At 44.2% G+C, this 16,300-nt stretch overlaps 1 protein-coding gene across 5 annotated transcripts in view; it reads right to left on the bottom strand.

Annotated features, from left to right (window-relative positions):
* Positions 1 to 16,300, bottom strand: part of PDE6A (phosphodiesterase 6A) — a 56,988-nt gene that overhangs the window by 5,153 nt on the left and 35,535 nt on the right. For all 5 annotated transcript variants that reach the window (XM_014551690.2, XM_032477090.1, XM_006175911.3 and 2 more), the window contains 4 exons: positions 15,089 to 15,198; positions 13,428 to 13,515; positions 13,133 to 13,233; positions 12,629 to 12,736 (listed from right to left, as the gene is read on the bottom strand). In XM_014551690.2, coding sequence (XP_014407176.2) covers positions 12,629 to 12,736; positions 13,133 to 13,233; positions 13,428 to 13,515; positions 15,089 to 15,198 — 407 coding nt within the window. The remainder of the gene's footprint in view (positions 1 to 12,628; positions 12,737 to 13,132; positions 13,234 to 13,427; positions 13,516 to 15,088; positions 15,199 to 16,300) is intronic.

A 16,300-nucleotide genomic window follows, 5' to 3' on the forward strand; every position in this document is an offset into this window, starting at 1 on the left:
GAGTTTGACATCGAGCAATTAAACCAGCCTCCCTAGGCCTCAGTTTCCTTGTCTGTAATAATAATAGTACTTTCCTCGTGGAATGGGTGCAGGGTCGAATGAGACAGTGTGTAAAAATCTTAGCATACTGCCTGGACATAGTGAGTGCACAGTAAACATTGGAGATTATCACAAATACTGTATTTTTATTACGTGCCACACACTGTTCTAGGACTAGATAAACATCAATTTCATTTAAATCTCATCATATCCTCAGAGTTCCTTCTCTCCTGTCTAGTATAGAACAATGTTTCTCAACCTTTTTCTCATCATCCCTCCTCCTCCACTGTCGAAGAGCCTTTTTAGACATTTTTTTCCATAATTGCTCCACCATGAAATTTTAGTAACGCAGAAAAACTGTGTATCTGTTTGGAGGGCCACAGACCATCGTAATATCTGAGATTTTTTGCTCTTCTCCCAAGTACCACTGTTTGCCCCACTGGGCAATGCCTGATGCAGGGGAGAAGGATAACCCCAGTCGTTCTGAGGAAACTTGCATTACGAAGTAGAGGAAGGGACTGCGGAAAGAAAGTATTAAAAGAGGAACTCTTATTAAAGGGTTTCACAATAATAGGAAGGTAAGACAGGTATATTATTACACAGGTAAGGACAGTATTAGGCAGAAAGCGAGCGCATGTGGACAAAGAATGGAGCAAGAGGGGAGAATCTGAGAAGGTGTCTCAGAGACGAGGCATGAACGTTTGCTATGGGAATCCCAGGCCACGTGGTGTGGGCGTTAATTCCACGCTGGCGAGTGCAGCTGTATCCAATGAACAGTGAAGAGCTACTCGCGGTTTACGGCCGTCGTGACCTCATCAGAGCCGCGCTGCTTGGCACCACGTGGAAGATGGAGCGGAAAGGAGAGGCAAGGAAGGAAGCAGGGGAGACGCCGCAGCCATCCATGCCGGACGGCAGGCCGGCCTGACCTGCGGCAGCGCCTGCGGGCTGGGACAGCAGGGGGCAACCCCACGAGGGACAGTCAACCCCCCTTGGTGAGATGATGGGCTGGGGCTGGGGCTGGGGAGGGAAGGGCTGGAGAAGGTTGGGGCTCTGAACCTAACTCGCCACTTGGAGGATTTTACAACTGACCAGCTGTATCTGGCGTAGGTTACAGAAGCTGGTCTGGGAGGCCTTAAGAGTTATGAAATACTAACAGGTTTAATTATCTTAGATAAAGTAAACTCTCAAAAACTCATAGAATTCTTTAAGTAAATAAGCTTTCAGGAATGCGTACATCTCTTAGAAACACCTTTATACTGTGTGATAACTTCAGAACACATGCCTGATGCTTAATGTTAAGTGTTGCAGACGTGATACGATTACAGTCAAACAGATGAAGCCAATGAATGCTTGGCCGAGCACACGGGAGTCACTGGTTCCCTGTTACCTGGAGTGTCTGCACTTTAAGCCTGCAGGTGTGGCTTCAGGAGAGCACTGGATGTTTACTCTCCTCGGCTGGAGAGTTCTCGTGAAAATCACTCCCAGCAGTGAGGGAAACACCTAAGTGTTTTATAGACAGAGATTTTGTGTGTGTGTGTGTGCGTGGGCCGTGGGCCGTGGGTCGTGGGTCAGGGGAGGATGCCTGGGAACCAGAGAAGCCAATTCAAAGCCTCATGCCCTAAAGACAAGGCATTGTATTCACTTCAGCACCACCTCCTTCAGTGCCCTGAGGCCAAGATGCCGTGCTGGGTGTTAGGTATCCAGAAGGGCCCACAGGGAGCTCATAGTCACTTAAGAAGCAAAAAACACCTGTCATTGCAGTCTGCTTAGTGGGATGGCAGAAAGAAGTACAAACTGCAATGAAAAAAGAAATCCAAATGTGAGAGGAACTAACTCAGTTCAGGGGGCTTCCAAGAGGTGACAGTGGGGTAGGGCCCTGGGGTAGGGGGGGCAGGGAGCTCTCCAGGAGGAGAGAGAAGAAAGGGTATCGTGGGCAGAGATGCAGTGGAGAGTCCATGGGATTGCCACAGGGCAGAGGGTGGCCGTCCTGCAGGTGACCACAGGGACCGTTCATCTACTCATCCTTGTATACGAATGTGTGCCAGACGCCAGACAGGGACTGGTTCACAGCGTCCCTGCTCTCAGGGACCTTGCAGATGTGTTGGAGAGTCACACATCTATCACACAAATAAGTGTAAGTGTGTCAAGAAACAACTGCTCTGAAGGAAAGCAGTTCTATTTTAGGTGATAAGGTAACAGGAGAAACTGACCTAGGCCTGGGGGATCAGGGAAGTGGCCCTGGAGCTGACATCTGTGGGAAGTACAGCAGAGCACTGGTGACAAAGGGCGTGGGGAGGCACATTCCAGGCAGAGAGAACATGTACTGCAAAGGCCCCGCTGGAAGGAAGCCAGCACAGTCAAAGAGCTGCGAGGTAGGAGGAGGTCAGGGAGCAGGTGAGAAAGGGGGTGAGAGGGGACCTAAGAGATGAGCAGCGCGGGCCCACGGAGCCCAGGCCGTGATGAGGGGCATCTTTAAGCTAAGAGCGAAGGGAAAAGCCACTGAAGAGTATGAGCAGGGAGAAGGGGTCATGTTTGCATTTTACAAAGATCACTATGGCTTCAGTATGGAGGGGACAGGGACGCCAGCCAGGAGCCCAGTGAGGAAGCCACTGCAGGATCCATACAAGAGATGGAGGTGGCAGTAAAAAGAAGTGTCCAGATACACAAGGCACTTTTTAATGAAGTGAACTTTACTTTTAAGAAGCGAATGCAGCAAGGCTTGGGGATAGGTGAGACGTGCAAAGTGAGGAAGAGGGAGGTGTCAGGATGAAGGAGAGAAAAAGACAACGTGGTTATTACGTAGAAGAGAGCAAAAGTAAGTCATGACAACCTTGTACGCTGAGAAATTTGAACCTCCTCCTCCAGATCGGTGAGAGTCATCAAGAGGAGGGGGCGGAGTTGAATGGGAGAACAGTGTACATTTCTCTACAAGGATTTGGAATCAGACAGCAATTAGAGCCTCACTCTTCTTACTTGATGCGTCCAGGACAAGTGACTTCATGTCTTTAAGACTCTCCCTGTTCATTTGTTAAATGAGATAATCATATTAGGTTGGATCATATGTAATTCTGATTTTGTGTGTCAAAAACAGTCAAAAGTCAGCAGTTTCATACGATTCAGTGTAATATACCTGTCCTAGGTGATTCTGTGGGTGTCCCCATTTTCCTCCTCCTCATCATCACCTGTATCACATTAACCACCAGGATGAGCTCCTGTTCACCTTGCCCAAAGCAAATGTCTCTTCAGCCCAGCTGGAATGCTCAGTGGGGCTTCTCCCTGAACCTTGGCTGACCCCTGGCTGACCCCTGAAAGCATCCCATCCACCCTCAGCAGACATTCAGACTCTCCCTGGAATTACCCTGGCCTGGAGGATGTAGCCTGCAGGGAAAGTTGACAGGAACCTGAGCAGGTTACGGGTGTGAGGGAGAGGGGTGGGATGACTTGGGTTCCAGTCCTTGATGCCCCACAAATGCCCGTATGAATACGTAAGTCACTCTGTCTCTCTGGGCCTCATTTTCCTCATTTGTAAAACACTAGACCAGGAGCTGGCAAACTTTTTCTGCAAAGGGCCAAATAGTAAGTAGTTAGGTTTTGCAGAGCACACGCAATTACTCAACGCCATCAACGTGCTGTGAAGCAGCTGTAGATGAGAAAAGGCAGAGTCACTTGGCTCCCTGAGCTGGCCAGCAGAAAGGCAGGTGAGCTCTGAGCTCGTGGCCTGGGGCTTGAGTGTGGGCTGGACTCTGTTTGCTCTCCAAGCACATACTTGTTGAGTGCTTTCTGAATGCCAGGATTTAGAAGTTGGACCGCTGCCCTGGAAGCATTTACCAACCACATTGTTGGGGGTTTGTGAGTTTTGGTTTGCATGTCGGTTTTCATACTTCCCTCCAGCCCTTCCCAAAGCTCCATTCTCTTGAACTTAGTGAGGGCTTAACATCAGGTGGCACCTGAGGTTGGAGCCAACATGAGTTCTTTGGGTTTAAAGTGGCAGTTGAGTGCAGCTGCAAGAGGAGAGTGAATTAGAATTTTCAGAGTCTTGGCCACTAACTCATTATGTGCAGACGTGTATTAGAAGAATGTATTTAGCACAGTAGTTGCTTTCTGGATTCAGTGGCAAACAATGTTTCCAAATTCTTAACAGTCATTCCTGGATGAATGAATGGTTGGAAGGATAGACAGGAGAGGAGAGGATAAGCTGCTTGATTTAAACAAACAAAAAAAAAGACAAGGTCACTTATCTCTTAGGCAGTGCCCAGGGTTTGAGCTACTTTAGGGGCCCATGAAAATATTTAAATTTAAATTTCTTCTTTAAAAGAACAATAATAATGCCTATATGAATAATGAACCAGTTCAGCCTGGATTCTATTTGTCTTTATGCCAACACAGTCATAAAATATGATTTCTATTTATTAATTTATTTAAATGGAGGAAGAAGCCCCGAAGGCAAAAGTGCCCATGGCCCACAAAGGTCACAATGTGGCCCTCTGTCAAAGAATATAATTTTGTTTGTGGGTTCTAAACTTTGAATTTTTTATAATTTTTTTTTTGACAGGAAATATTGTTCTTTTGATTTTTTCCCCCCAACCATTGAAAATTGTAATTGCTGTACAAAAGCAGGTAGCAGGCCTCACACTGCAGCACTCGAGGATCTCCATGCCCTTCCAGTGCCTGGTTTGGTCAGGCTACATCAGGGGTGAATTAAGGGCAGATACGAAGGGTTTAATGAGGAATGGAAGTCACACCCTGACTCTAGAGGCACTTGACCATCTTGCAGTGAACACACAAAAGTGGGCTCAAGAGACAGCAATGTAGGATACGAGCAAACGTCAACTGGCTTAAGATGCGCCAAGGGTTGAGGTGTGGATCTCAAATAAGGGGGAACTCGCTCACGTCAGCCCTCCAAGTTAATCAGAGCACAGAGGGCGAGTGTTGGGTTTTTCCCTCACAACAACCAATTCTGACACCAACTGGGTGTTCTCTGGTTCAATTCAATTCAGTTCAACTCAGTTCAGTTCAGTTCTGACACTAGCATCAGACTTCACAGATCTGAGGGCTCCGTCTCACAGGGCTGCCCTCGCCTAGAAGTCGTTGCAAGTACTGGGTCCCCAGCTTACTCATACTTCTGTCTGACTTGGCTACAAAGTCAGGGGATTCCCATGGTCTCCAGGTTCAAAAATTTGCTAGGACCATCTCATAAAACTGAGGAAAACTCTTCTTATGTTTACCAATTTATTATACAGGATGCAACTCAGGAATTGCCAATCGCAAAGGATGCATAGGGGAAGGTATGGGTGGGGGTGCCTATGGAGTTTCCGTGGCCTTTTCAACATGTCACCTCTCAGCACCTCCATGTGTTCATTAACCCAGTAGCTCTCTGAACTCTGTTGTTTAGAGGTTTGTATGGAGGTTTTACCACATAAGGATAACTTATTAAATCACTGACCGCTGGTGACTAATTCAATCTGCAGCTCTCTCCTCTCCCCAGAGGCTGGGGTTGGAACTGAAAGTTCTAAGCCTCTAATCAAGGCTTCATATTTCTGGTGACCAGCCCTTATCCTGAAGCCATCTAAGGTCTCACCAAGAGTTGCCTCATTAGAACAAAAGACACTTTCTATCAAGCCTGTGACTATCACTATCAAGGGTTGTAGAATCTGGAACTGGGGACAAAAGCTAAACACGTGTGTCTTCTGATACCACAGGAAGAATCTAACACCACACCTGCTGTGAACAACGCTGCACCCCGCTCCACGTGTCCCAGCTCAGCCCCTGTGACAATCCGTGAGGTAAGTACTACCATTACCCTCTTAGAGCAAATGAGGAAACTGAGGCCCAGAGAGGTGAGGTAACCTGCTCAGGGTCACACCACCAATAAGTGAGAGAACTGAGACTTGAACCCAGACTGTCTGGGGCCAAAGCCCCAAGTATGTAACAGCTACCTTCTACCTAGGTATGAGGCAGTTCTAATTATGTCTAATCACCTAATCAATGGACCAATTCCAAGATTGCTTTATAGTAGTGGTTTCCAGTTTCCAGAGGATATTTGGCAATGTCTGGAGATACTTTTGATTGTCGCAGCTGGGGAGGAGAAGCTGCTACTGGCACCTGGGGAGTGGAGACCAGGGATGCTGTCAAACATCCTACAATGCACAGAACAGCCCCCGCAACAGAGTTATTGTTTCTAAATGTCAATAGTGTTAAGGTTGAGAAAGTCTGCTTTATGGGTCTTCCATCACTTTTCATTGGGTGCCTACCTAAAGAATTTTGAAAAATGCTTACCTTCTTGTACATTTTTAAGTTGACATCTTGACTATTGAAATGGTTACATCATTCTTTAAATATAAAGGAATCTAAATAGCATAACATTTTCATATCAGCCATCAGTCCATCACCCATTTAAAAACACATGAACAAGCTTTTCTTTAAGAGACTGAAATTTTAAAGATGTAAACAAAAGACTGGAAACCATAAAACTCCTAGAGGAAAACAGGCAGGACACCCTTTGACATAAATTGAAGCAATATATTTTTGATTGGTCTCCTAAAACAAAGGAACTAAAAGCAAACATGAACAAATGGGACCTAATTAAACTTAAAAGTTTTTTAACAGCAAAGGAAACCAGTCAACAAAGCAAAAAGATAACCTACTGAATGAGAGAAAATATTTGCAAATGATATAGCCAATAAGGGGTTAATATCCAACATATATAAACAGCTCAATCAACTCAACATCAAAAAGAGAAACACACCAATTACAAAATGGGCAGAAGAACTGAATAGACATTTTTCCAAAGAGGAAATGCAGATGGCCAACAGGCACATGAATAGATGCTCAACATTGCTAATCATCAGGGAAATGCAAATCAAAACCACAGTGAGATATCAGCTCACATCTATCAAAAAGAACACAAATAACCAACGTTGGTGATGATTTGGAGAAAAGGGAACTCTCCTGCCCAGTTGGTGGGAATGTAAATTGGTGCAGTCACTGTGGAAAACAGGATGGAGGTTTCTCAAAAATCTAAAACAAACAAACAAACAAAAAAGACTACCATATGACCCAACAATTCCATTCCTGGGTATATATCCAAAAAAACCAAAAACACTGATTTGAAAAGATACATGCACCCCTTTGTTCATAGCAGCCTTATTTGTAATTGCCAGGATACAGAAACAACCTAAGTGTCCATCAACAGATGACTGGATAAAAAAGGTGTGGTTATACATATACAATGGAATACTATTCAGCCGTAAGAAGAATGAAATATTTCCATTTGCAACAATGTGGACAGATGTGGAGGGTACTGTGCTAAGTGAAATAAGCCAGACAGAGAAAGACAGATACTGCATGATATCATTTATATGTGGAATCTGAAAAAAAAACAAAACAAAACTGGTGAATATTAAAAAAGAAGCAAGCTCACAGATATGGAGAATAAACTAGAGAGATAGTGATTACCAGTGGGGGGAGGGAAGAGGAAAGGGACAATATAGGGGTAAGGGATTAAGAGGTACAAAATATTAGGTATAAAATAAGCTACAAAGACATAATCTACAACATAGAGAGTATACCCAGCATTTTATAACAATAAATGGAGTATAACCTTTAAAAATTGTGAATCACCATATTGTACACCTGTAACTTATATAAAATTGTACATAACTATACTTCAATAAAAAATTAAGTAATAAATGAAAAAAAATGTTTAAAAGAGTCTGGAATTTTGCATCCTTCCTTTTCTCTGTAAAATTGTATTTCCGCTTGACTTCCACAACAGATTTTATCCTGTTTTTATATGTGTGTGTATGTGTGTGTGTGTGTATGTGTGTATGCATATGTCTATCTATATATATCAATGAAAGACATTCAAATATATATATATGAAATGTCTTTCATTGATCACCCTTTCATACTTATTTGTAACCAAATATGCCCATTAATTAAAATTATATAACTAAAGATTGTTGCCTTTGACCACAGGTCTTCAAGTAGTAAAAACTTTTCTTTTGGATTGAGTTATTATTATTACATGATTAACCAATACAACAAAATATAGTATCTATTTTTATAAGTAATTATCAAACACTCAAATATTTTTGGAAATTTCATCTATTAATGAGATAGAATGGGGCTGTAAAATTAGTTAATGAACTAATATTTTTATCGCAAGACTGAGTTAAATTTAACATCTGTTTTAGGCCAACTTTTTATTTTTATAGATGCAAGTAATTAGAAACCTTGGGAATAGAAGGAGTTCTGTCAGAATGTCACTCCCATCTTTCAAGTCTTCCAAATTAACTGTTAAAAATTATACTGTGATCATTATTCTGAATAATCTATCAGCTGACAATTAGATTCTCCTTCAATTTTGTTTAAAGCAAACATTAGACTCATTCACTTCCTCAGTTTCTGGGAAGACTGCCATAAAAGATTTGACCAAGAGTTCTCATGTGACTATTAATTGCACCCCTGACACTTTCTCTCTGGCACTTTGGTTAACCCAAGATACTCAGAATCGCTTAGGTCAATTAAAACAATATTCATTTTAATATATCTTCCAGTGTTATATTTTTTATAAAGTGCTTTTATCATATAACAAGTTTTAACCATGTTTTCATCAAAACTTTGAAGCCACAGATTTGACTCATTTAATTTATGGAAATGTTTGCCATGTAACATAATTGGAAATGCCAATCTTTTATTCTCAGCTAAAGCAGGCAAATCAGACTTGTTTCTGTCAGAAAGAATCCAATTTTATTTTTCAATTCATATAAGCAGGTTAGAATGCATCTTGATGACACCGATCCTTTTTTTTAATTCTTAATTCTAAGAAAGGTAGAGATAGATGGATAAGGGTGTATGTAGACTAGACAGACAGATAAATGGATGAAATCAGGAATTCAAACCTAACTGATGCACCTTGGCCCTGGTATCAGGGAACAATCCCTGGACAGTGGTGCATTCTCCAAAGGAAGGAGGGTGTTCAATGAAAAATGCCTTAGCTCCTGCTACCCCACTGTACAATCCAGGACAAAATTCTCCACTTCTGATGCCTTGTTTTGCTTTCAACTATTTCTCTATCTCTGTCTCTATATCTACATCTCTATAGTTCAGGGAAGGCCCAAAGCCCTCCTTTGGGCTTATGATGCCATGATTAAAAGAAGCTTTGAGGACACCAGTATTTCAGATTGTCCCTGTTTGATGCCCCAGAGGTCTCTGTACCATAGGCTTCAAGAAAGGGTGCAGTGTTTGCTCTTATTTTATAACATGAAAGAGAAGTGAGGAACTGACCGTGGCTCACGGACTGTGCTTTCCCAGGAAGATAATGTGAAAAGAGAGAACACCAGTTCCCTTGAGGCCCTCCAAGCCCATATTTGTTTTGGAAAGTTTAGGGCTGGGGTGTGGCGGTGGGAGGGGCATATGTGTTCAATCTGAAGACTTCCAAGCTAAGACTACCTTGGCTTTTACAATGATGAAAGAAATCCTGCTTCCGGCTTTTTTAGGGGGTTGGGGGTGGAGCGGAATCCTTCATATGATTTCTTCGTAAAGTCTGTATGATATTGCACTGTATGAAAGGACCATCATGTATTTAACCCAGTCCCCCATGATGGTTATTTTACAGTTTTTTTTTTCCAATCTTATTCGTGATTACAAATAATGCTGCAATCAGTCACTCTGTACATACTCTTTGGAGCACATGTGGGACGAAGTCCAGAGGGTAAATCCTAGATGTGGGATTGCTAGGTCAAAGAGTACCGGCGTTTACGCTTTTGATGGGCAGAGGGCAATGCTATATCAAAAGCATGAACACCCGTGCTCTCTGACCCAGCACTCCCACATCTAGGCTTTACTAGCTAATGCTGCACCTGCTTACACTCCCACCGCAGGGACTAGGGCTGCCTGTTGTCCCTCCCTCTGCCCAGCACCTCGTGTTAGACACGTTTGATCTTTGCCAATAGGAAGGGTGAACAGTTGTATCTCCAGGGAGCTTTGTTTTGCACTCCTCTCACTGTGGTAAAGTCCGTCATCTTTTCGTATGTTTACACCTCAGTGTAATTCCTTTTCTGGGAAATGTCTGTTGGTGCCTTTTGCTCGTTTTTCTATGGGATTATAGTCTTTTTCTTGAATTGGATTAACGCTACTAAGGAAATTAGCTCTTTTTCTGTCTGAAGTGTTGCACAAATTTTCTCAGTTCATCGCTTGCATTCTGACTTCAGCTATGCCTTCTTGTGTGTGTTGTGTAGAAATCTCTAATTTTTATGTAGTCAGATTTACCAATCTATTTATGGCTTTTGAATTTTATGTCACACTTAGAAAAACTCACTCTGAAATTATTCTTTTTGATTCTCCCATGCTTTCTCTCTCTCTCTTTTTTTGTCTGTTTTCTCAATATTTTAAAATCCTTGATTCATCTGGAATTTATTTTTTCTGTAGGAGGCAGACAGGAATCTGCTGTGACCACCTGTGGCAGAATATGATATCCATTTGGTCTTTATCCCTGGTCCTCGCATAGAGCTCCTAAAACCCTCGGAGATTCCCGAGTGATGGGGGTGTCTTATCCTTCCCATGATGCCTCCTTGGGGTTTATGCTAATGAGGTGGCTTAGGGTAGGGTCCCTAGATGGGTTCAGGTAGGGCTGGTCACCAGAAAGATCAAGTGAAGAGAGGGATGGAACTTCCAGCTCCGTTGGCTGGCCTCTGAGAAAGGGGTCGGGGGAGCTGCAGATTAAGCTCTATCAAAACTCTTGAGCAATGAGATTTAACAAGTTTCAGGGTTGGTGAATACACCCCAGTTCCATGGGGACGGAAACTCCTGCACTCAGGACCCTTCTCTCCTCACCCTATGTACCTCTTCGTCTGGCTGTTCTTCTGTGTTCTTTATAATGTTCTTTATAATAAGCTGGTAAATTCAAGTAAACGTTTCTCTAGTTCTGTGAGTCACTCTAACAAATTAATCAGACCCAAGGAGGGCGTCATGAGAACCTCCAATGTACAGCTGGTCAGTCAGAAGCACAGGCAAACTGGACTTGCCACTGGCGTCTAAAATAAAGTCAGTCTTGTGGGACTGAGCTCTCAGTCTAGTCCAGCCCTGACACCATCTCCAGATAGATAGCGTTACTAGAGAGTTAAATTTCTAGGACGCCCAGTCAGTGTCTGCTGAGAATTGGAGAACTGCTTGGTGGTGTTGGAAAAAACCCATCAGACCACCTCATGACATGACCCTGATACCATTTATGAAGTTAGCCCTTCCTCCACTGGCATAAAATCCATTTCAGCACAGGCGCAGTCTTTTGAGTCTGTCCACTGACCTGTCCTCCTCATGCCTAGGACTCCACTGCCTTTAGTTCTGCTGGTCCCTATGATTTCTCTTCTCTTTCAAATTTGCTGGCTATTTCTGCACACTTACTTCTCATAAGAATTTTGCTATTGGCTCCCTAATTCTCCCCGAAATAAAATAGATATTTTCCCTGGAATAGCTCTAAATGAATAACTAAACAGGGAGAACAGACACTTTTTTAATACTAAGTCCCCTGTCTGAGAACAGGCTGTTCTCTCTACTCCTTCGGTTCTGCTGCTGCACAATTTTGAAGTGCCCAGCAGGGAGCTGCTGGTCCGCCTGGGAGCAGCTGCAGCCGGAGTGTGCCTCCTTGTTCAGCGGGAGCAAGCCACACTGCTGCCCAGGGTGGAGGGACCTCTGGGGAGGCCTGGTTGGACAACTTCAAAGCTGAAGGAAGGACAACCGGCCACTTGGCCCGTCTTCCCTGAGCCTGTCCGGGCAGCTGCCCCTTCTCTGTTGCAGGGACTTGCAGCATTTGTGACTTCATTAAACCTCATCTCCACAGAAACATCTGGGGTTAAACAACACTTCTTCGGAAACTGAGTCAGGCCTTGTCTCCTTTGACATCAACACCCAGGACCCATCCATCATAGGGGAGCCAGCGGACAAATTGGCTCGGACCACATATTCAAGGAAGGCCTCAAATGTACACTCTTCACCCATCATCGATTCAGGTGACTCATGGAAGCACACTGAGACAACTAAAAGAAGATATTCACTAGAAAACTTAAAGTTGAGTCCCATTACCAGACCTCATGCCAGCAAGGCCTTATAAATGTCAAATGTCACACAAATCATGTAACCAACTTATGAATAGCATGGCTGTACTGCAGGCCATTGCCATGTATAAAGGAACATGAAAAAAAAATTAAGCCTATATATTTTGAGTGACACTTAGCTATCACTCAAACTGTAATTGGTATAATGCTCAAGTTTTATCTAAAACTTTAAAGTTATATCACTTTACCACCTAAATTCTTAATTTTAGGAGAGAGATACCTCAAACAGTGTAGTTTTTGCCTACAAAGAAATAAAACAATAGTCAACTGTCTTGCATTTTGTGCTAAAATAAAGATTAAACATATAATTTCTGCAATTCTTTTTTGGCATAACTTCATTATTTCCTATGTCGGAAACCTCCCAAGTGGAAAGCATCCCAGGGACCTCTGGAAGGCAGCGAGGCCTGTCAGTGCAGCATCTTGCTTTATGCCCACAGGATTAAGAGGATCAGGGTTTAAGCCCTGTGTCAACTCACATAACGATTTCCTTCCGTGTCTGCTCCAGCATCATGTACTGTGTCCACTCCTGCTGAGTCTCATATGTCTTAGACTGATCCACGATCTTTTGGAACATTGTCCTCTTCCTAAAAAACACACCAGTTTGTTAAAGGAGCGCATCTTTGAATAAGGCGACACCTGGCCTTCTAATGCTGGCTGTTTTAAACAAAGGCTTATTAAAACAACGTAATTAACAAAACAAGGTTAAAAATAAAACCAAGGCCTGGGAGTGAAGACCTAGCTTCTAACCCAGACTCTACCACGGATTTGTTATGTGATTGTAGCAAATCTTCCCCCTGGATCTCAGATTCCCCACGTGTGCAAGAGGCAGGCATCTCCACCTCACAGAGTTGTAGTGAGACTTGATGTATCTGTAGGACAAGTGTGGTGCCTGGCACACAGTGCATACTAAATCAACTAGGACTACAGTGTTTGTTATCATTAGAATCATCGTTATTCTTAAAACGAGAAGAAACACCAACTTGAAATACAAGGCGAGGTCTGTAGCAATGATCGCGATGTCCATCATGTGGATTGCATGCTCGTGCTGCCTGCGATTGAGGTTTTGAAAGATATTCAGGTTCTAAAAAAAAAAAAAAACCAAAACCCACAGGAGGGATGTGAGAAGTAATGCTGGCAGTAAAGTCACCCAACTACCGAAGGCCACCCCACGCGATGGGAAGGGCGGCCCAGGCCAAGGCCTGGCCGCGCGCGGGCTTCTTGCGAGAGGAGGGCCCTGCGCAGGCCCCACACCAGTGCAGAGGACCCTCACCCTACCTCATCTCTCAGCAGTGTTTTGCCAAACTCCAAGTGGTGTCTTTCCAAGATGGAGGACCCATGGAGCTTGGCCAGTGGGTTCTGAGATCTGAACGCAAGAGAAAGAGAGAGACACAGAGAGAGAGGGAATCAACTTGGAACGGCTGAGATGACGGTTAAAGACATCATACAGTCCTTTCACCTCCTAATTCTGCAAGCAGAGAGGCTGAAGTCCAGGAATAAGAAAGAACTTGTCACACAGTGAGACAGTGGGAAATAGGACTAGTTGTCAGGGGCTTTGACCCTGAGGCTTTAGCTTTCTCTAGGACTGATTCTGGGCCTCTTTGCAGTCATGGGCTCCCTAGAAAGCCTGTTGAATAGAATGGACCCTTATCCCCAGAAAAAGACACAAACACACACATGGCGCCACATGCAGTTTTAGAGATTTACGCATCCATCCCTGTAGCCATCCATGGATGGGCCAAACTTTGAAGCTCACCAAGCCCCGGGTCCTCTATACCTGAGTCTTAGGGGAGGCCAGTGAATCCCCACAAGCAGTACATTTATTCATGTCTTTATTCGGTAAATATTTGTTGAGCATTTATTATGTGCCAAGCACAGAGATCAGAACTTAGTTTCCCATGGGGTAAAATGTAAGCTCAGTCTACCTTGGAGCAGCAGGCAAGAAAGGAGAAGACTCAGAGAGGATGTTCTAGGGCTTGTTAATGACTTATAGTCAGTTGGCCCCGGGCAGAGCCTCAGTTCCTCACTTATAATACAGGGATAACACTTGTCCCTGCTCTGCCAAGGCCCCAAGGTGGTCATGAGGGTCCACTGAGACCATGGTTCAAGGACTCTGCTTCCGAGGCTGTCTGGAATATCAGTTCTGTGAAGCCAGCGACCGAGTCTGGGTTGCTCACCAGGGTACCTCTTTTGCCCAGCCTAGGGCCTACCACACAGATATTAGGAGCATTATATACACAAGGTGAATAAATGAACCATTATCAGTTACAAGTATCTTGGCTTAAATTAATTCAACAGGCAGGAAGGGAAGGGGCAGAGTGAGAGAATATAATATATTAGTTTCCTGTTGCTGCCATAACAAATTACCACAGGCTTTATGGCTTAAAACAATAAAGATTTATTATCTTACAGCTCTGGAGTCCAGACATCTAAAATGTGTCTGCAGAGCTGCCTTCCTTCTGGAGGTTCTAGGGGAGAATCTGTGTCCTTGCCTTTTCTAACTTCCAGAGGCCCCCTATATTCCTTGGCTTGTGGCCGATCCTACACCACCTTCAAAGCCAACAGTTTAACATCTTGTATCTTCTCAGATCTCCCACCTCCTTCTTATAAGGACCCTTCTGACTGTGGGGCCCACCCAGACAACCCAAGATAATCCCAGTCCAAGATTTCTCAAGATCCTCAACTTAATCGCATCTACAAGGTTTCTCCTGAAAGTCAGGCAGCATATTCCCAGGCTCCAGGCATTGGGATGTGGACATATTTGAACACCATTATTCTAGCACAGGTTTACACCCAGATCCAAAGGGCAGGAGGAAGCAGGAAGCTGTGGGCAGCAGGACTTCCCCTTGGCCAGTGAGTCTGTCTGAGGGTCATTCAGCTCTGGGTAGTAAATCCCGGAAGCAGGAGGTAGAGAGGAGGGCCAGTAAGGGGTGACTCACTTCATCTGGTAGAGGTTGTTGGTACCTCTGTGGTCAATGTCATGGCAGAAGGCAGCAGTGACCATGGCCAAGGCCTCCAGGTCCGTGAAGTATCGCTTCAGCTTTCCAGTCTAGAAAGGCAATCAGAGATGCCACTCAGTCCTTTCTTGGGAGGGTTGGAAGCGGGGCTGACAGGGCAGGCGTGAGGGAGATAGCCTGGAGCTTGGAAATATAGGTCTGATCTTGGCTGTACACCTGGAGCCACAGGGTGACCAGATGTTTGCTGGGACTGAGGGCTTTTTCTGGGATGAAACTTTCTGTGCTGGAAAGGGACAGTCCCAAGCCAACAAGGATGGTTGGTCACCTTACTGTCGAGTGACCTTAGCTGTTCCCATCTCCTGCCGGGCTTCAGTATCTCAATCTGCACACTGAAGGTAGAGGGCATTGGACTAGATGACTGTTGAGAAACTTGTAGCGCTTGGGTTTTAGGATTTAGAGGATTTGTGAACATGGCCAGACTGGTAAAGCAAACTTTCCAAACCTGGTCTGCTGGTTTAAGTACAGACCAGAAGAATGTTTCCGTGAGCCTCCTTCAGATACTTAACTCCTTGTTTACACTGGGTATTGAAGTAAAGGGCGGAAAAAGCCCTGGGGAGGTGATGCAGACTCTGTGACTCTATGAAATAAATCAAGTCTAAGCGGTGTGTTTTTCACTTTCAGTGGCAGCTTGGCCGGAATTCCTGCCTCTAGGCTGTAGTGGTCTGACCCGACCAATCCAGCCAAGGAATGAGCATGAGGAGGCTAGGTCAGGGCAGAGGTTTGCGTCAAACGTGGTTGGGAAAACACTTTTAAGTAAAGTGTAAGAACTCCAAACCCTCTGAGTCAAAAAGCCTGACACATATACACAAAGGCTATGTCCATTCAAGGAGACCGTGGCCCTGTTCATAAGTGAAAGATCAAAAACAACCCCCCTGGTCCAACAATAGGGGGCTGAGTAAAGAAATGATGGTATATGTTTAAACAATACAGAATAGAATGAGGCCATACAGTGAGATCATGGGTAAGCCTTGAAAACATTATGCTAAGTGAAAAAAAGTCACAGAAGGGCAAATACTCTATGAGTCTACTTATGTGAGGTATCTAAGTAATCAGATTCACAGAGACTGAAAAAAGAATGGTGATCACCGGGGCTGCGGTCGGGGGAAATGGAGAGTTGCATAATGTTGCTGTTTA

This window comes from Camelus ferus, chromosome 3 (genome assembly GCF_009834535.1).
Source record: "Camelus ferus isolate YT-003-E chromosome 3, BCGSAC_Cfer_1.0, whole genome shotgun sequence".
In the NCBI taxonomy this organism is placed as follows: domain Eukaryota; kingdom Metazoa; phylum Chordata; class Mammalia; order Artiodactyla; family Camelidae; genus Camelus; species Camelus ferus.